The sequence below is a fragment of the Corythoichthys intestinalis genome, chromosome 3 (genome assembly GCF_030265065.1).
Source record: "Corythoichthys intestinalis isolate RoL2023-P3 chromosome 3, ASM3026506v1, whole genome shotgun sequence".
Taxonomy (NCBI): Eukaryota; Metazoa; Chordata; class Actinopteri; order Syngnathiformes; family Syngnathidae; genus Corythoichthys; species Corythoichthys intestinalis.
Genome location: NC_080397.1, coordinates 33,282,402 through 33,303,303, shown reverse-complemented (window position 1 = coordinate 33,303,303; position 20,902 = coordinate 33,282,402). Strand labels below are relative to the sequence as shown.

General features: G+C 38.0%; 2 protein-coding genes across 3 annotated transcripts; both read left to right on the top strand.

Annotated features, from left to right (window-relative positions):
• Positions 1–361: 361 nt before the first annotated feature.
• Positions 362–10,740, top strand: lgi3 (leucine-rich repeat LGI family, member 3). Of its 2 annotated transcripts, none has more exons than XM_057831943.1 (9): positions 362–639; positions 2,576–2,647; positions 3,356–3,427; positions 4,736–4,807; positions 5,644–5,715; positions 5,790–5,959; positions 6,040–6,204; positions 6,284–6,374; positions 6,896–10,740. In XM_057831943.1, the coding sequence occupies exons 1-9, from the start codon at positions 440–442 to the stop codon at positions 7,623–7,625; spliced, it is 1,644 nt and encodes a 547-aa protein (XP_057687926.1). In that variant the 5' UTR covers positions 362–439; the 3' UTR covers positions 7,626–10,740. The 2 variants fall into 2 exon arrangements, with proteins under 2 accessions (XP_057687926.1, XP_057687927.1); XM_057831944.1 differs by having other exon boundaries at positions 597–639; positions 2,576–2,681.
• Positions 10,741–11,220: 480 nt separating this feature from the next.
• On the top strand, positions 11,221–19,441 carry chmp7 (charged multivesicular body protein 7). Its single transcript, XM_057830848.1, has 10 exons — positions 11,221–11,646; positions 13,036–13,207; positions 13,337–13,522; positions 13,601–13,734; positions 15,468–15,516; positions 15,609–15,728; positions 15,807–15,905; positions 15,982–16,039; positions 18,709–18,907; positions 18,989–19,441. The coding sequence occupies exons 1-9, from the start codon at positions 11,372–11,374 to the stop codon at positions 18,897–18,899; spliced, it is 1,284 nt and encodes a 427-aa protein (XP_057686831.1). The 5' UTR covers positions 11,221–11,371; the 3' UTR covers positions 18,900–18,907; positions 18,989–19,441.
• The last annotated feature ends 1,461 nt before the right edge of the window (positions 19,442–20,902 follow it).

The following is a 20,902-nucleotide window of genomic DNA, read 5'->3' as shown; positions in this document are numbered from 1 at the left end:
TTTTATACCACTGTATCTGTACAAAGTTTGCCAGGAAAGGCTCAAGTTTACCCTTGACAGGACGGGACATCTGGAAAAGAAATTTCTTTGCATAACCTACAAGACTGAATCCGTGTGTACATTCAGCCCTGTTTTGTACTCTTTTAGTGATAGTTAATAATTTAGTGTTGTGATACTGCCTTCTAGTCCCAGTGCAAGAGTGCATCATTTTCATCATTCCTCCTGCACATTCACTCTTGCAGCATTGAACATGAATCTAGGAAATCTGCAGAGCACCCACACCCACCCAGGACTCCCTCCCTCTCCCCCCATCCCAACCCCTCTGTCAACTCTGCACTCAGCATTAGTGTTGGGCTGTCAGGCAGTGTGCTCATTGTCCCCCATCGTTGCACCTGCTCTCTGCTTACAAAGCCTCTCCTTCTCCTCCTGCTCAAGTATAATGGAAGTCAAAACAAGATGCATCAGTGTGATCTACTTGGTGGTTCTGTGTATGTCTTTCTGCCATCAAGGAGACTCGACCACAAAAAAGGCCATCAAGATACCCCGCTGTCCTGCGACTTGCTCTTGCACTAAAGACAGTGCTTTCTGTGTGGATACAAAGGCGATACCAAAGAGCTTCCCACCTGGGATTATATCCCTGTAAGTTTCAACCGTCTTGCAGTTGTATGAGGGGATAGCTGTATGCAGCAGCTGATATCAATGATGTCATCCATTTTGTTATGTAATACTTTTGAATGTGTGTTTATTATAATTCTTACATTCCTGCCATATGTTGAACATATAACCCAGCTCTAACATCTTGTTGTACTTTTCAAAATAATAGCTCTCTAGTGGTACGTGAAAGACTGACTGAATTAACTTTTTTCTTAAATCCTCTACAGTAGATTTATGAATATGAATATCAGTTGTATTCAATTTAAACTACAGATTCACATAGAATTCTTTAGAACTTTCCTACAAAATTTAGGAACAATATGTATACCATCTAACAAAATCCTTTAAAAGATTACAAATTGTGATGTTAATGTTCAAATTGGAGCTTAGAAAAATAAATAAAAGCTTTGTGAAGGAATCTGACCTTTTAGCCAGACTGCCGGAATCGCGCCAGCCAAACCGCCGGACCCGCGCTGGCACAGCTCCAACGACCCGGACCGGTGGGAACCCAATATCTCGGCCAAAAGGCCAAACTCCACACATTCACCTTAGTCTTAACCATTTGTACTGACTCCATTTTGCAAGGTTTAAAGAAGGCTCACCGAAAACAAGTTCACAATTTATTCAGGTCGACAGCGATCAAACAGCAAGGCGAAACAAAAACAGACTCAGGCGGGGAGGCAAGGTCACCCTATCACACGTCAACAAAAGGTTCCCGAGAAAAATGACCACGATTATTTAAACATTCCGTCTTTTGAAGGCTCTCGCGGGGCGGGCTGTAGGCAGGAAAAGGGTGTGTTTAGGATTATTTTCTCTTTGTGGATTGGACAGAAGGATTCAGGAGTTACTGTTGTCCGGGCAATGAGGATGGTGGATTTTGCCACCTCAGCGTCAAAGGGGCTCTTGAAGTCTTGTCAGTCGTGTTATCAGTTGGATATCGGGCGTTCGCTGCTGTTCCTTGTGTTGGGACAGAGCGTCCCGCAATTTGTTCTGGACTGTCCGGGAGAACTGATTGTGACAGTTGGTGGTGCAGACGTGAGCTTGTCCGTGGCAATCTTGCTCAGTCAGTTGCATGACGCCCACGTTGGGCTTCAGTAATAAGAAGGTGTCATGTATCTTTTTGCCCTATATTTTGTTTGTTTTCCTTAAACTATGGTATAAGTACTATTTTTTTTATATTGGGTGTGTTAGAGTAATACAAATAGTCAAACAGCAAACACGAGAAACAATACTATTCCCTGATTGATTATATTAAGTGTGTAAGAATAATGCAAACAGTTAGACGGTGCCTAACGAGAAAAAGCACTATTTCCTTCACTTTGCTTTTTTTTTTTTTTTTTTTTTTTTAACGTGTTAGCCTACTACATTCCCATATTTTAACTCATTGACTGTCATTAATGGTGCTAGTCATTCAATTCATTTGAACTGGAAAGGCAATGAATGCTCACGCGGTAAGATTGGATTGGACATCTGGCGCTGTCATTGGCAACCAATGAGTTAATGTTGAACCTGATGGTGGCACTTTGAGAGCCGAGTTTTCTTTTGGGTTGTACTTGCTGTAAAATGTTTGACAATCACTGCATTAACTAGATCTGCCTGTCCTTCAAGCCTCACTCAATTTAATGAAATTAGAATTACCCTTGGTGCAAGGAGAAGCGGTTGAACTTGTTGAGAGTTTCTGGACATGTGATGTCAATCCTGAAAAAATTTAATTAGTTGTCTCGGATAGAAACACAGCTTTCCCACTTTGTCATTCAAACTGCAATGACGAACATGTCCTGAGAAAATAAGATTCAATAGTTGGGAATGAAACCTGATTTAACAACATGACATCACACTTGTGTATTCTGGCCCTGCCCGTAAATGCTGCATCCTGCTATTAAGATCTCGCTTTAACGGATGTCCTTGTTCGTCGGCACAGGACGATGGTGAACGCAGCATTTACGACCATACCGGAGGGCGCTTTCTCACACCTTCACTTGCTCCAGTTCCTGTAAGTGTATGACAACAACAATAGCATCCCCTTGGTAAGAGCTTTAATATCGAGACAACAACGCTTCTTGAATTAGTTGAATTAGCATATATATAAATATTAATGATGTTTTTGTATCACTATTCCCTTTGGTCTTTCTTTCTATCCCTCATAAACCCTTTCTGTCCAGCTACATTCTCTGAATAAACAACAAAATACATGATAAACAACCACAATGGCAGTCCACAAAACTCCCATGTGGCACATTAAAAATTCCTTTTTGTTGATACAACTTTGACAATGACAATTAAAGCACACCACCCTCTTGAAATGAATGGCATTTGAAAACAGTGGTGACACACTGTAGCAGGAATACGAGTAGTGTTTCTGTGTCAGTGTCATCTCTGATGACTGACTGCCTCAGTTTGTGGATTGACAAAGGCCTATTTATCACATGCAACCATGTGTGCAAGTCTGCATTTGTTTGCTTCAATTTCTCTTTTTTAAATTCTGAGTGTTTTTTTTTTTTTTTTTATCACGAATGCAGACAATACCATGCAATTTCAAAATCTTAACATGGTGAAAATGTGTTTGAAAACATGGATCAGGACACTTGGTACACTTACAATAGTGTAGTTCATTGCATGTTTTTTTTTCAGCGTATAAAACTACCTATTACTGCTGTAATTGTAATTATTTTACTAATTGTCACTTTTATTGTTTCTGCAGGCTCTTGAATTCCAACACATTCTCCATAATTTCAAATGATGCTTTTGCTGGCCTATCTCACCTGCAGTACCTGTGAGTAAAAGTATACCTAGGAATGCACTGCTTGGGCATTACGTTTTGATTATGAGATACTGTCCAGTGTTTTGATTTTTTTAAATCAATGTTATTTCATTGAAAAATTTCTAGCCTTGTATGCTTTTTTTCTGCTTGTAAATTATGCATGTATGTTTGAATTACCATTCTGGCGAACAATCAATTATGAACATCCGGTAATAAAACAAAATTGTAAATTGTGCGATGACACACATGAACCCAGCATAACAAATGTGGCATTTTTATTATTTGCCTTTGGAGAGCACTTATTAGATTGGCGTGGTGTGTGATGATTATTGGGTCTGACTCAGCCAAAAGCCATCAGGTTATTTGCAATCAGTGACATTATCACGCTGAAAAAAAATAATTAAAAGAAAAAGAACATGAATAATAATATGTATCAAATACATTTATACAGTGGGGCAAATAAGTAAGTAAGTATAACCACTAATTGTGCAAGTTCTCCCACTTGAAAATATTAGTCCCCCTGCTGAAGAAAGTACACGTCCAGGCCATAAAACATTGTCCCAGTCCTCTTCTGGATCATCCAAATGCTCTTTAGCGAACCGCAGACGGGCCTGGACGTGTACTTTCTTCAGCAGGGGGACACGTCTGGCAGTGCAGGATTTGAGTCCCTGACGGCGCATTGTGTTACTGATAGTAGCCTTTGTTACTGTGGTCCTAGCACTCTGTAGGTCATTCACTAGGTCCCCCCCGTGTGCTTCTGGGATTTTTTTCTCACCGTTCTTGTTATCATTTTGACGCCACGGGGTGAGAAGGGAGTTGAAAGTCAGTGTTGCCCAACGACAGCCCCAAAACATCACTGCTCTAGAGGAGATCTGCATGGAGGAATGGGCCAAAATACCAGCAACAGCGTGTGAAAAGCTTGTGAAGAGTTACAAAAAACGTTTGGCCTCCGTTATTGCCCACAAAGGGTACATAACAAAGTATTGAGATGAACTTTTGGTATTGACCAAATACTTATTTTCCACCATGATTTGCAAATAAATTCATTAAAAATCAAATAATGTGATTATCTGTTTTTTTTTCCACATTCTGTCTCTCATGGTTGAGGTTTACCCATGTTTACAATTACAGGCCTCTTTAATATTTTCAAGAGGGAGAATTTGCACAATTAGTGGTTGACTAAATACTTATTTTCCTCACTGTACGTACACATATATTTTCTATTAGCTTTTACAACTTGCTTAGTAATTTGTCTTCATTTATAACACGTTTTCTTGTATTTCTTATAAATGACTTTTTTTTTTTTTTTTTTAACCCCAGGTTCATTGAAAATAATGACGTCCAAATGCTCTCAAAATATACCTTCCGAGGACTCAAATCTCTGACTCATCTGTGAGTATGTCATCAAAAACCACTTTATTTTTGTAGTTCAGGTGGTCTTCTGTATGTTTAATATCACTGCAGTAGGAAGTAAATGGACACCAAGGACGATCTGTAAATGTAACAACTCGGGCTGTCAAACGATTAACATTTTTAATCGAGTTAATTACAGTTTAAAAATTAATTAATTGTAATTAATCGCAATTCAAACCATCTATAAAGTATGCCATATTTTTCTGTAAATTATTGTTGGAATGGAAAGATAAGACACAAGATGGATATATACATTCAACATACGGTACATAAGGACTGTATTTGTTTATTATAACAATAAATCAACAAGATGGCATTAACATTATTAACATTCTGTTAAAGCGATCCATGGATAGAAAGACTTGTAGTTCTTAAAAGATACATGTTAGTACAAGTTATAGAAATTTTATATTAAAACCCCTCTTAATGTTTTCGTTTCAATAAAATTTGTAAAATTTTCAATCAAAAAATAAACTAGTAGCCCGCCATTGTTGATGTCAATAATTACTTACACAATGCTCATGGGTGTTGAAGCCTATAAAATCAGTCGCACCCAAGCGCCAGCAGAGGGCGGCAAAACTCCATAAAACACAATTAACAAGTGGGCATTTGACTGTACTGTCATTTAAATCTGTCTGAGCGGGGCAGGTGCGTTAATTGCGTCAAATGTTTAACGTGATTAATTTAAAAAATTAATTACCGCCCGTTAACGCGATAATTTTGACAGCCCTAGTAACAACAAAACATTGGAAGAAACATCTCTACATTTCAGCAGTGCATGCATGCAATGAAATTAATCATTTGATCTTTTACAGATCTCTCTCAAACAACAACCTGCAAGAACTGCCAAGAGATCTATTTAAACATCTGGACATTCTCACAGATTTGTAAGTATGGAATTGTATTGGAGCTGAACTGCTAGTTAATGAAAATTGTTTCATAGTGCTTTTACTGGTTTCAGGGATCTGCGGGGAAACTCCTTCCGCTGTGACTGTAAGATCAAGTGGCTGGTTGACTGGATAGATAAGACCAATACTTCAGTTCCTCACATATACTGTGCAAGCCCCTTTGAATTGCAGGGACGCAGAATTCATGACCTTGCCTCGAGAGACTTCAACTGCATCAGTGCAGGTTCCAACTTCTTTATAATCTGTTTTAGAAAACAAAGTAATAGCAGGTTTCTAATTTGCTAACAATCTCTCCTTTTCTAGATTTTGTCGTTTATGAAACGTTTCCTTTCCACTCTATGTCTGTGGAATCTTATGAGTTCAGCAGAGATCAATTCATTGCCTTTGCACAACCAGAATCGGGTTTCTGCACTCTTTACGTGTGGGATCACGTAGAAATGGCCTTTAGGACATTTTATAATATTACCTGTAAGTAATGACGACAAGTATGTTTAAATTACATATTTGTATTTTTGGTGTCATTCACCTATTCCACATGTCTTCTAAGCCCGTTCCGCGCTGTACTGCAAACCAGTGGTGATAAACAACACGCTTTACATGATTGCGGCCCAACTTTTTGGAGGTTCTCACATCTACAAGTAAGATTTGCAAAGCATGTAAAAGCTCTCTGTCGTTTTTATAATGTGACGTGACTATGGACTTGCTGTAACATACAAATACAATGGTGCTTTAAGATATGGGGAGATAAATCATTCACTAGTATATTCATTACAGTATAAAATCCCTTCAAATTGGTTGGTACACAACAAGCATGTAGTAGAATGACAGGGAATAATGTTGAATGAGGTTATTTTGGGGTAATTTAGGGTCAATTCCTGTTGAATTCGATGTATTCCAAGATCACTTCCAGTTAAATTTGGGGCACTTCCTGTCGATTATTGGGCACATTGGTTTCACTACCAATCAATTGTGTTGTTTCCTTATTATTTGGGGGCATTTCCAAGTCACTTCCTGTTGATTTTGGATCACTCATTTGATTTTTGTGGGTCCATCTATGCGTTGAATGTTTTGACTTTGTCAAAGCATTACCACAATAGTCTTTCACCACTGAAATGAATAAAAATTCCATTCACGTCTTCCTATTTTTTATCAATTGCAGGTGGGAAGAGGACCCTCTTCGTTTTGTGAAGATCCAAGACATCGACACAAGTCGGGTTAGGAAGCCCAACTACGTCGAGACCTTCCAGCTAGACGGCGAATGGTATTTTGTTGTAGCAGACAGTTCCAAGGCTGGTTCAACAAGCATTTATCGATGGAACAGCAACGGTTTTTACTCCCACCAGTCCCTCCACCCTTGGCATCGCGACACCCATGTGGAGTTTCTCGATGTTGGAGGGAAGCCTCAGCTCATACTGTCCAGCGCCACTCAACCACCAGTGGTCTACCAGTGGAACCGAAGTCTGAAACAGTTTGATTTCTTCACCCAAATCACAGAGCAAGCTGATGTGCAGATGGTTAAGCACTTTTGGGTTAGAAAGGCCCTTTACCTTTGCCTCACACGTTTCATAGGCGACTCTAAGATTCTTCGTTGGGAAGGCCAACGGTTCATCGAGATACAGACTCTTCCTTCTCGTGGTTCAATGGTTGTCTATCCGTTCACAGTGGGCCTTCGCCAGTATCTTATCCTCGGGAGTGATTTCTCTTTTTCCAGAATCTACTTGTGGGATGATCTCACTCAGCGCTTTCAGCCCTTCCAAGAACTCAACATGAGAGCCCCAAGGGCCTTCAGTTTAGTGTCGGTGGACAATAAGGACATTTTGCTGGCTGCCAGCTTCAAGGGCAATTCCCTGGCGTACCAGCACCTGCTGGTCGACCTCAGTGCTAAGTAGAAATGTGAGAGAAAATATGACATGCCAGAAAAACAAACAAATATGCACGTACAGCTGCTTCTTAATATATTAGTTGTGAGATACTCTATTTATTTTTAACAACTCAACTAAAGTAACTTCATTACTAATTTACTGAAATGCACCTGTGTGGAAATCTTGTCACATGAAATGTTTTGAATAAATTAGCTACCAAAAAAAAAAAAAAAAATCAATTTTCAGGAACTATGCCAGAAAATAGTACATTAATGTGAACATTCAGCCTCAATGCCATGCCGACTGAAATTGCAAGTCACTGCTTGTGTATATATTGTTCAAATACATTTATTGAATCAGCCGCTGGATAGTGGTGTTTAGTTTGATAAAGATATACAGTATATTGAATGTAATGCATGTAATTTAATTACTTTAACTTTTTCTTTTAATATACTATATTGAGCAGCACTAAAATATTGATCGAACACACAAACTGCATAGAGAGAGTTGTTTCCAAAATTATCCAACCCCCTCGGCAGTATATTGCTGTAGTATGACATTTACAAAAATCTTTTTCATAATCAGATCAAATTAATAATTGTGAAATCTACAATATTATTTGTCTATATTAGGCTTAAATCCTTATTTGATCTGTATGAACGAGATAAAAAAAAAATGTCAGACTAGTTGCAACAAGACACGCAGTGGAGGTTGAATTCTTTTGAACACAGGTGTATAAAATGAGCCAGTTTTAAAATTTCCTACAACAGATATAGTGTTTATAAGATACACTTTAAATGTGTTATAATCTCCACAAAGAAATATATTTTTGTTGGGGTGCTTCACAATGTTAGAATAGTGGAATTCAAAATCAGGGATTGTGTATTCATATTATTCATCACTCTAGATCAATCTAAAGTACTGGAAAACACTTGTTCTATTGTTGCAATGTAAATTTATTGAAAGGGGAATATGAATAAAACGTGCTCTGGGCATGCAAGATAGATTTGTCTCACTCATTCCAATGGGTGACCACACAATCTGAGACCAAGATTTGACATAGACTAGACTAGACTAGACTAGACTAGACTAGACTAGACTAGACTAGACTAGACTAGACTAGACTAGACTAGATTACAATAGCCCTTTATTGTCATTATACAGTTGTACAACGAAATTGTGCAGGATAAGTTTAAATCTCAAAAGTGATTTGCAAGTATATAAGTATGAAATTAAATAAATGTAAAAATGAAATGTGTATGAGATAGTCCTATGTTCAGGCAGTGCAAATAATCAAAGTGAAGTAGCGGCTGTTTGACTGTGATGGCATTGAATATTACACGTTAATATTGCACGTAGTAAGTAAGTATTGCACATAGAATATGTGTTAATAGAAGTGAAGTAGCAGCAGTAGCAGCACAGACCTTTTGGAGGTTGAGACCAAGACAAGCCGAGACAGAGACGAGACTTAAACCAAAAAGGTCCACTTTAAAATGAGAAACAAACAAACAAATGAATAATTAAAGGTCTCGAGACCGGTGTTCTGCAATTACGCGGGAAGACGTCTGCACGCATGTGCACATCGATTAAAAGCGGCGAGAACTTAGGCTACTATTTTTATTTTCATTGAGTCTTTTATTTCCTTTTTATTACCTCAAAATACTTTTTGCATGCGTTTCCCTCTCATACTTTTAAGCATTGTATTTTCTAGTGGTAGCATTAAAGCAGAGTGTTGATCTGTTGACCACATTAATCACTTAGCGTATATTAACCACCCTTATTTGAGATTACTGTGTTAAAGTATTTTCTTAAGGCATGTTTTAGTTCATTCTTCCTGTATGCATCCAAACAAAACAAGCTGAAAGCGCATAGAACTACTTCAGGTGTCAAATTCTCCTCTTTTAGACATTTCACCGGGGTGGGACATTTTGGCAGAACAGGAAAAAAATAAATAAAATAAAAAATCCCTTCAGGGTAGCCAACAGTTCCCAGACAACCCTTTCCTCTATTACCACTTGCACCAAGGGCGTAGGTTTGCATAGGGACGGTAGGGACATAACACTACCAACTTTCCAGGATACTCAAATTGTCCACCACACCAACTTTTATGCAACCTTATTTGCATTATATAATGAGTTCAGTTGTATAGGTAATTTAGACTTCAGACTTACATTTCCCCATTTTCACTTGCTGAATGTGCTGGTCCATTTTTTTCCCCCTCAAATGCATGTATGATTGGCTGATGACTTGGACCCACCCCCACACACAACCACAGCCCCGACAGAACAATGTCATGCCGCTTCCTCCAAAAAGGAGGGATATTAGAAGTTTTTTCTGGCCAGCAGCAGCAGCAGCCACTGTAAGTAAAGTAAAATGACGTCAATGTTGTGGAGGTGGGGAACACTCACTAATTTTGCTACGGAAAGTCCATCCTGCATCAGAGTTAGCATAACTCAAGTAGGAAGCTGCTTAGAGAGAAGTGTCCTCCCGTATGTTTTCGACTGTTAACGTTAATTAAACTGTGAGAAATGTAGTGAACTCTGCTGAAAACTATAGAACCAGAAAAATGTCAGCGAGAAGCTGCTTAGACAGAGAGATTCTAAGATCCTAAGTGAGAGAAATCCTAAGTGTGTGTCAATTTTCAATTGTATGTAAAATATTGTTTATTGTTTATTTATGTGTTCTGAAAGCAACCCAAAGGAGCGTTCATTTTTTGTTGAGTTTGGCTGTTTGTAGACAAAAGCAGTAGTGTTTTACCAGAAGGAAGGCTCTATTTTTAAATTTTTTGTCATTTCACGACAAAGAAGATTTTTCATTTATATTTTCTTTATTTATTTAGGCAAAGTTTGAGTAGTCCTAAGATTTTATTTTTTGCATGCCCCGATAAAAGTTTGTATACAGTATATTGTGTATGTTAATATAATTGAAATTATGTTCAAATATTGCAATTTAAAATTGCTAATAAAATCCAGATATTCTGTAGTTTCAAAATGTTTCTGTAGTTTTTGAAACATTTTTAATCAAATAGTATATCACCTGAACCAATACACATGAAATTTAGTATAGGTCAACACAGATTTATTTATTTTGCATTGATCATTTAGCCTATCAATTAATTAGGTTCAGATTGTTGAGAAATGTAGCCCTGACATTTTATGTTCACCCAATTTGTTTGGTCTTATTAATGTCACATCCCCAGCAAAAAGTGTTCATGCTATCTTTCATGAACCTAGTTTCTAAACTCCCTTAGGATTAAATGTAACAGGGGTATATCAAACTTGCAAATATTGTATATTTCTATTTTATAATTACACAAAATTTGATTGTTATCTTATCTTCTCTCTAAATGTTACCTAAATTGTCCGATTGTTATTATACTGCTTTATGTGCGAGTAGCAAATATGTGATTATTTTTCCTCCTTTGAAAAACATGAAGAAAAAACTCTTTTAAACTATGTATAATAATGACGACCTTAAGTTTGCTAAGAAACCCTAACTTCACCCCTTTTTGTTGTTATTTTTGTGACGTCATAATTATGCGCCGATTTAATGACATTACGTCACGCAGACTCAAATGTCTCATTTCTCCAAACATTTGACTGCCTGGCTCTCATATGTAACGCTTGCTCAAGAACTGAAGAGTTTGTAAAAAAAAAAAAAAAAAAAGATAAATAATATATTCAGTTACTTCTTCCTTCAACTCCATTTGACACCGGAAGTGCTGCGACAGTCTTCCGCTGACTCGAAATGCTTTAGAATTTACTGGCTGAAACATGTCAACAAAGATGTCAAGCGCCGTCGAAACGACGCTGCCCTCGGAATGGGACGATGATGAACGGATGAATTTTCTATTTTCCGACTTCAAAGACAACCGTGAGGTCAACACGATGGACTGGGACAGTAAAATGAACTTCTGGACGGCTCTAGTCTTGAAAAACTGCAGGGATCGCCGAACAGTTTGTGTCAATTTAGAAGAGCTCAACAAGACGTTCAGAAGGAAGGAAAAAACACCTCTGGGTTTGGCGACTGTCATTCGGTCCATGTCAAGGTAACTACGAAACAGAATTGAAGTACTCTACTGTCTTTTGAAATGGACCCAGGGAAGCACAAGGAAGCAAGCACAAGACAACTCGACTTAGTTTACTTGTATGTTTGTAGCGCTTTCGCAACTGTAAACAATGTGCTTTGTACAATATGACACAAAAAAGCAAACCAAAAATACAATAAACCAACAAGTTTGCGTATGTAGACATACTGGTGGTGTACAATACTTTGTTTTGCTATCGTAATGATATCAAGGACTTGTACCTTGGAATACATAAGGTAGCTGCATCACCGGATAGCTAAATCTCAATGTTCTTTACTGTTTGTTTTAAAACATTAAATCTTTAAAACCCAGGACAGATTTAGGACATTTTATGTGCACTTATAATTTTTTCCAGAAATAAATAACAGAAAGTATCCCCCCCTTCCACCCCACAATTGATCATATCTGGATATTTCATAAAATAAAAAATAGTTAAAAAGTGGTTAACAGACAAATTATTTTTTCCCCCAGGTACTCTTCGGAAAGTACTTTACAAAATCGAATTAAAAATTGTTCCTTCATTTCACTTTTGGATTTTGGTTTACTTTGATAAACACGTTTTTCAAATTATTACTCAGCAACAAATATCAAATGTTCAGAAAATCAAATACAAAAGCAAAATTACATTTTTGTGTGTGTGTGTGTGTGTGTGAGTGGGGGGCAATGCCCCCCCCCCCCAAAAGTAATTTATTAATCCCCAAAACCTTGAATAAAAAAAGATGCCACCTTTTCAGAACAATTTATTTATTTTTAAAAAATAATTCAGGGTATGTTTTTGAAATTCAAAGATAGGATACACTAGTACACTGTAGAAGCCACCATGGTGGCTATGTTTGTGGGGGCAATGTTCTTGTCAAAACCAGTGCGTGTTCATTGAAGTTGAATTATAACTTTATCATTTGTTAACACTTGACTTTTTTTCAATGTCATTGCATGTTGTGTAACTTATCAATTCCCAAAACCTTGAATGAAAAAGATGCCGCCTGTTCAGAACAATTTTTTTTTTTTTTTTTTTTCAAAAAAAAGTACACTGTAGAAGCCTATATGGTGGCCATGTTGGTGGGGGCAACGTTCTTGTGAAAACCAATGCGTGTTCATTGAAGATAAATCATAACATTATCATTTGTTAACACTTTTTTCCAATGTCATCATTGCATGTGGTGAGTACAGAAAATCTGAAAAAAGAGTCCAAAGATATTCTTACCTGGGAGGTTATTATTATAAATAGGTTTTGGGACCATTTTAACGCACTTAACATTTATCACTAAATGTGTTGGAGTGCGGGGTACAGTTTATTTCATTTAACACCTGATACAATACAAAGCAGAATTTTGAATTTGCCTCATTCAGATGTGGGAAGCTTCAGAGGGAGTCCGAGTTTGCCGCCAATGTAGACTGCGGCTGGCTGTCGTGGGGTGTCGGCGTCCTGCTGGTGAAGCCCCTCAAATGGACCTTCTCCTCTCTCTTGGGAGGAAGTCGAGTAGCTTTGGAGGAGTCTTTTGTTGTCATCGAACTGGTAAAGGTAAGCATTTTAGAAAGGAAGACACTAAGACAGTTTCACAATACATGAAATAACCTATAAAGATAAATGACTGAAATTGGAACAATCACTGCATGATATTTGGTATCTGAAAACTGTTGATTTTTCCAGGAGAAAGCAGCTGAAGTTCTTAAGCTTTACCGGAGCAGTGAATTTGCGAGTCGCTCACTCATGTCATTTCAAGAACTGTGTACGCTCACGTCCAGTGTGTGTGCCGATGAAAGTACCCTATGCATGGCTCTTCTGCAGCTGCAGAGGGACAAACAAGTGGCGGTCTCCTTGAATGAAGGGGAGAAAGTAAGCCAAACAGTGCATCACTTTATTGTTTTCTAAAGTATTTTCTCGCCTCAGCTGTGTTTTGATGTCTTTTTACAGATTGTTAAATTTTGCCAACCCGGCCAGGCTCGCGTCTCCACCGTCAGTGATGTCGATATTGGAATCTACCAGTTACAACAAAGTGAGAAGCTGCTGGAGGAGCGTCTGGAAAAACTTGGCCTCGAGGCTGATAAGTACATCAATATCCTCCTGTCAAAATACCCAATCCAGTCCAATACTGCTTAATCTGAAGCATTTGTAAATCAGAAAAGTAAAATGGATACAGAAATCTAGAAAAACAACAAAAATGGCAAATTGCTCTAAAGCTGTTGGCAGTTGTGTAACTACTGTATAAATACAGTGAGGATCACTTAATCATGAAGGCTCATTATGTATTTGTAGCCAACTTAGTCATTTGGATAGTAAGCTAAAATAGCTAATATACAATGAGGAGCAGAAGTATTTGCACCCCTTGTGATCTTGCAAATTCACCCATTCAGAAAATAGTTAGAGGTCTAAAATTTCATAATTATGACATTCAAAGAGTTGTCAGTCTACCTTAAAAAAAGTCCACCTTAACCCCATGAGTAACCACCCACCCGTTTTAGCTCATTATTGTCACCTGTGAGCACCACAGTCAGTGATGATCCAACTGCTACCATGGGCAAGACTAGAGAGCTTTCGAAAGACACCAGAGGAAAAAAATTGTTGAGCTCCACAAAGCTGAAAAAGGCTATGGGACAATTGGACAGCAGCTTGGTGAGTATAAATTAACGGTTGCTGCAATTTTTAGAAAATGGAAAAGGCTAAACATGACTGATAATCTACCTCAGACTGGGGCTCCATGTAAAATATCGCCTCTTGGGGCATCATTCATGAGGAGAAAAGTGAGGCCTCAGCCTAGAACTACACGACAGGAGCTGGTCAATGACCTGAAGAGAGCTGGAGGCACAGTTTCAAATTTACTGACAGTGACGGTGCAATGGTTTAAAATCATGCATTGCTCAGAAGGTTCTCCTGTTGAAGCCAGTACATGTGAAGGCCCGTCTGAAGTTTGCCATGGACCATCTGAATGATGCAGAGGGTCTCATGGGAGAAAGTCATGTGGTCAGATGCGATCAAAGCGAACTTTTTGGTGCAAACTTTATTGTCGTGTGTGGAGGAAAAAGAAGGATGAGTACAATCCCAAGAACATCATCCCCACTGTGAAGTATGGTGGTGGAAACCTCATGCTTTGGGACTGCTTTTCAGCAAAGGTGACAGAACGACTGTACTGTATAAGGCAGAGGATGAATGGTGAAATGTATCATCAGATTTTGAGCCACAACCTCTTTCCCTCAGTCAGAGACTTGAAGATGAGTCGTGGCTGGATCTTCCAACATTACAATGATCCGAAGCAAACAGCCAAGCTGACCAAGAAATGGCCTAGCCAGTCCCCAGACCTCAATCCAATAGAAAATCTTTGGATGGAGCGGAAATTTCCTGTTTCTCAACGACCGCCCTGAAACCTGACAGATCTAGAGAAGATTTGTGAGAAGGAATGGACCAAAATCCCAGTTTCCATATGAGAAAACCTGGTGAGGAAGTACAGAAAGCGTCTGACCTCTGTAATTGCAAACAAAGGCTTCTGCACTAAATATTAGCTCTTGACTTTCTAATGGGTACAAATACTTATGAACCCCATTAAATTACAAATAGATTATTGAAAAATCATACAATGTGAGTTCTGGATTTTTGTTTTTTTAGATTATGTCTCTATATTTAGAAAAGCATCTATGATTGAAATTTCAAACCTTTACCTATTTTCTAAGTGGGTGAACTTGCAAAATCACAAGGGGTGCAAATTCTTCTGCTCCTCACTATATCTATATATATAATACCATTTTTGCTAATTTTTGTAATTGTGCTTTATGTTACTCTTGCGCAGGTGTAGAGAAGAAGCAAGAGCTCTTCTTCGGGAAGGGAAAAAAGTGCAGGTGAAAAATGGAATTAAAAGCATTATTAATGAAAACAACGAATAAAAGAAATTCATTACATTCAGTGATATGGTTTATTGTCCACTGCAAAGGCACTGAGGTGTTTAAGAGGCCGGAAAAGAGTGGAAAAGAGAGCTGACAACTTGTCTGGACAGTTGGAGTCTATTCGAGGCATCTTGGACAGAATAGCCCAGTCCCAGACGGATAAAATGGTAGATTATTTTTTAAAAAAAAGTCAGCATTTATCCTGGTGAGGTTGTCTGTCAATGTTAAATGTATATCTCATGTAGGTTCTCCAAGCCTACCAAGCGGGAATGACTAGCCTCAGACATTCTTTCAAGGACGTGACGGTTGAAGGTGCTGAAAGCCTTCTCGATCAAATCCAGGAGGCAAGTGATTATTTTAAAAATATTATTGCATACTTTTTATTCCAGCTTCTAAACCAAACTTTTATTATTTAACCAGTTATGCGACGAACAAGATGAGATCAGCCAAACCATATCGGGTGGAATGAGCAATGCAGGTACGTCACTGATGGTTTCGTTTAACCCTTTATAGGGCACGTACTAATTTTTGTCATTTAAAATATATAAGCTCATAAATACCTGGTGTCCAAAAAAGTGGCCATCACATTTTGGGTCATGTAGGCCACAATATTATAACATTTAGTATTGTACAAATGCGGCCTCAATTACCGTAATTTTCGGACTACAAGTCGCACCAGCCATAAAATGCCCAACGAAGAGAAAAACAACATATAAGTCGCACGGAGTATAAGTCGTATTTTGGGGGGGAAATTTACTTGATTAAATCCAACACATATATCAGATATGTCATCTTCAAAGGCAATATAACATAAAAATACAACAGAGAACAACATGCTGAATAAGTGTACAGTGCATGAACAACGAAATGCGAATATACTGTGCTCACCAGGACGCTACGGCTCGGTCCTGGCTATACAGCAAGCTAGACTCCCAAATGACGATGCTGGACGTCCGTATAATTTGCCGAATAAATTTCGTCCTCGATACCAAACAGGTTCGCGTCAACGTACATAAATGATAATTAGGTGCTATTACAGCAGTGACACAAACGGTTAGCATGCATTCGCTAGCATTAGCACATCGTTCAAACAACCATACAACTGGCTCTAAGTGTCCGATCGCGGGTGGAAAACACACAACAACAACAACACAAAAGATAATACGCACAGGCGTTGCCTCTGTAGAGATATTTTACAAGCATAAACAATGAACGTTCGCAGCTGTGTCTCTCTCTCTCTCACTTGCCCACTCGCACAGAGACGCTGCGTAGCTGTCCGTCTTCTTCTGGCGTGTGAGCGCTCTTCTTCGCGTAAACAAGTGCAAGTACGCCCCAACGTGGGCATGGAAGCGCCACAAATGAAAAGCATGCATTTCAGTATTAAAAAAAGTCAATAATACAATGAACACACATTGCCAAAGGCAGAACGCGAACATGGCCATAGCTATTAAGAGTTATTCAGATAACTATAGCATAAAGAATATGCTAACAAGTTTACCAAACCATCAGTGTCACTCCAAAACACCAAAATTACGTGAAATAAAATCATAATGTGTTAATAATTTCACACATATATCGCTCCTGAGTATAAATCACACTCCCAACCAAACTGTGAAAAAAACTGCAACTTATAGTCCGAAAAATACGGTATAATGATATATTTGTTTTCATTACTAATAATTATTTTTTGGTGTGTTTTAAATTAAAGAATTAAAATATAATCTAATAAAATGTTACTAAAAATAAAATTTAATTAAAAAGTGCTCCCAATCACACTTTTAAGTTAAACGTTTAAGTTGATTAAATAATATATGAAATAGCCTTAATAAAGAAACATTTTTTTTAAAATCCCTTTTTTATTTTTTATCACTGTATTTTCCACTCTATATGGCACACCTAAAAGCCTTCCATTTTCTCAAAAGCCGACAGTACACCTCATAATTAAATGCGCCTTATGTATGGTTTAATATTGGTTAATCATGACATGACATTCCTTTTTGTGTAGCTTCATCTATTGGTTGCATAAAGCTACTACAACCACAACAGCACGATGACCCAAAACAACTTTTTAACAATCCCATAAAACCAAGAGTGATGGAAGAAAAATATTTTATTCATGGTAATTGAAACCTGAAACATGCCGTTTAAGAAACAACTATGGGATTTTTATTTCAAAAATATGTCGTTTAAATGGTGTCCCCCTGCAGGAATTCATTCTTGAAATCTGCTGTTGAGCACTGTCGGAAAAAAACAAATAAATTCCATATTGGCAGACATGAGCAAGTAGCAACGCTGACAGTGACCTTGAGCGAGTAAACAATGTGCCATTTTAGTAACCATGGTGAATTCAGGATGAAATCCACAGTATTCTAGCTCAGATGAGGAATCAATGAGGAACCTCAACAGATTTCAAGAATGCATTCGTAGAGGAGGACGCCAGTTAAAGAATGTCATTTGTTAAAAAGCCGAAATCCCATCACTGTTTCTTAATTGGCATATTTTAAGGTTTCAATTACTGTAAATGAAATATTTTTTTCTTCCATCACTCTTGATTTTTTTGGATTGATAAAAAGTTCCCTTATCACCCTGTATATGGATCAATATTGTTTACTCATGTCATGGCGTTCCCTTTAGCGCAGCTCCATCTAGTGGATGCATAATGCAACCACTACTACTGCATCTTATAATGCAGTGCGGCACTATATTGAAGGTGCGTCTTATACACTGATGCGCCTTATAAGCGGAAAACACGCTAAACAAATTTCAGAATGAAAACATTTTAACTAAAGACAATTGAAATGTTATTTTTCAAAATTAGATTAGAAAAAATATATATTTGCCCTTTTTAAATTAAAAAAAAAAAAAAAAATTAAGTTGACAGAAAAAGGGAATATTTACCATAGATTTAATGTTATCTCATTGCCTGTCATTGACAACGATAGATGTCCAGTTCCTTAGAATGGGAAGACTGGCTGTTAATGCTGAAGTCAAAATGGTTTGGACATCTGGCACCGTCAATGGCAGCCAACAAGTTCAATGAGAGCCCTACAAAAAAAATTAATATAGGCTAATCTACTCTATTTTAAATTGTATGCCTTTGGTTCTTGCTTTCCGTCAATGAGGGATTGAATTATTGTTATTTTGTAGATGATAATGAGTTGGAAGAAGAACTGAAATCACTATTAGATGAATCCAACACCGATCTTGATGTTCCGAGAAATGTCATGCCCGAAGTACCGAGTGACGACCTCCTAGATTCGCTGCCTCCCGTTCCTCACAGTCACCTGAATGTTAGCACCAAACAGCTGGAAGAAGAACTCAAAATGCTAGCTCTCTAAAGATTCAGGTTGGCTGTTACTTTCCCTCCCTTTTTAAGTGTAATTACCACAATGTAGAAATGACTCGATGTGTTTTCCTCCCGATGCAGGTCTTTCTACAAAACGATCGCAAACAAGGCAACGTGGAATTTTAACAACAGAAAATTGAGCTGTTAGCAGAAAACTTACAAAGACACCTTAATTCATTCTTTCTATATACTAAATGCCTTTGCTGTGGATGCATGCCAAAGAAGAAGTAAAAAAAAAAAAAACAACAAACGATTTACTCTCAGCTGAGTGTGAAGCCAACAGTTTTAGTAGCATTTCAGAAGTATTTTCTTTGGAATGCCACTACTGGGAATGCTTTTAATTCAGGACAATTAAAAAAAAAAAGATTATGTAAAATTGTTGTAAAGTTTATATTTGTTTGCTTGTCTTAATCTCGCGTGCCAACCGTTTCATGTCAAACCATAGGGATGTCTCGATTAAGTGTTATTAGTGTGTAATTAGGAGTTTTACTCATATTTTTTCTGCAAATAAAATCTATATTTATCACAGTACCAGTTTTTGACACTATTATTATTTTTGTGTGTGTTTTTGTACTCTGTAATCAATATTCACCTTCTTGAGGCTGAAATGTTTTGTTTTGGGTGCTTTTTAAGGCTTCACCCACCAGGGGTCACAGGTGTGCATATTGCACTGTACAGTACATTGAAAATTAATACAGTACAGTATATGGAACATAACGCATTTTAAAACAGGCCCAGTGAAGATGAACCGGGCGGTGCACTAATACAGCCTTCATCAAGTAAAATGTATGAATTTTAAGAGCACTTGGAACAAGAGAATGCCGGGTATAAAGGGCTAACGTCACCTCCAGAAAACAACACAAATGTCAGAAAAATTCTCAAGACACAATTTAATGCAATGCAGCAAAATTTAAAATCTAAGGAATTCAACCATTTTAGGGATAGCTGTCACTACAGTGGAGTTATTCAAAAGTTGGCACTAAAGACTTAACCCTTTATAAAGCAAGTGACTATTTTTGGTAATTATTTTTCTTGACAATTCTTTATACGACAAGTGATATTTTTGGTCATTAAAAAATATTAGCAATTATATAATTTAAAACTGATTAATCATTGTATTTTTATTTTTTGTATTTAACTAAAATTACATATGTACACACACAAATATCACCGGCCACTTTATTAGGTACACCTGTCCAACTGCTCGTTAACACTTAATTTCTAATAACCCAATCACATGGCGACAACTCAGTGCATTTAGGCTTGTAGACACGGTTTAAGACAATCTCCTGCAGTTCAAACCGAGCATCAGTATGGGGAAGAAAGGTGATTTGAGTGACTTTGAACGTGGCATGGTTGTTGGTGCCAGAAGGGCTGGTGTGAGTATTTCAGAAACTGCTGATCTACTGGGATATTCATGCACAACCATCTCTAGGGTTTACAGAGAATGGTCCGAAAAAGAAAAAATATCCAGTTTTGTGGGCGGAAATGCCTTGTTGATGCCAGAGGTCAGAGGAGAATGGCCAGACTGGTTCGAGCTGATAGAAAGGCAACATTGACTCAAATACCCCCCCGTTGCAACCAAGGTAGGCAGAAGAGCACCTCTGAACGACAGTATGTTGAACTTTGAGGCAGATGGGCTACAGCAGCAGAAGACCACGCCGGGTGCCACTCCTTTCAGTTAAGAACAGGAAACTGAGGCTACAATTTGCACAAGCTCATCGAAATTGGACAATAGAAGATTGGAAAAACGTTGCCTGGTCTGATGAGTCTCGATTTCTGCTGCGACATTCGGATGGTATGGTCAGAATTTGGCATCAACAACATGAAAGCATGGATCCATCCTGCCTTGTATCAACGGTTCAGGCTGCTCGTGGTGGTGAAATGGTGTGGGGAATATTTTCTTGGCACTCTTTGGGCCCCTTGATACCAATTGAGCATCGTTGGAACGCCACAGCCTACTTGAATCTTGTTGCTGACCATGTCCATCCCTTT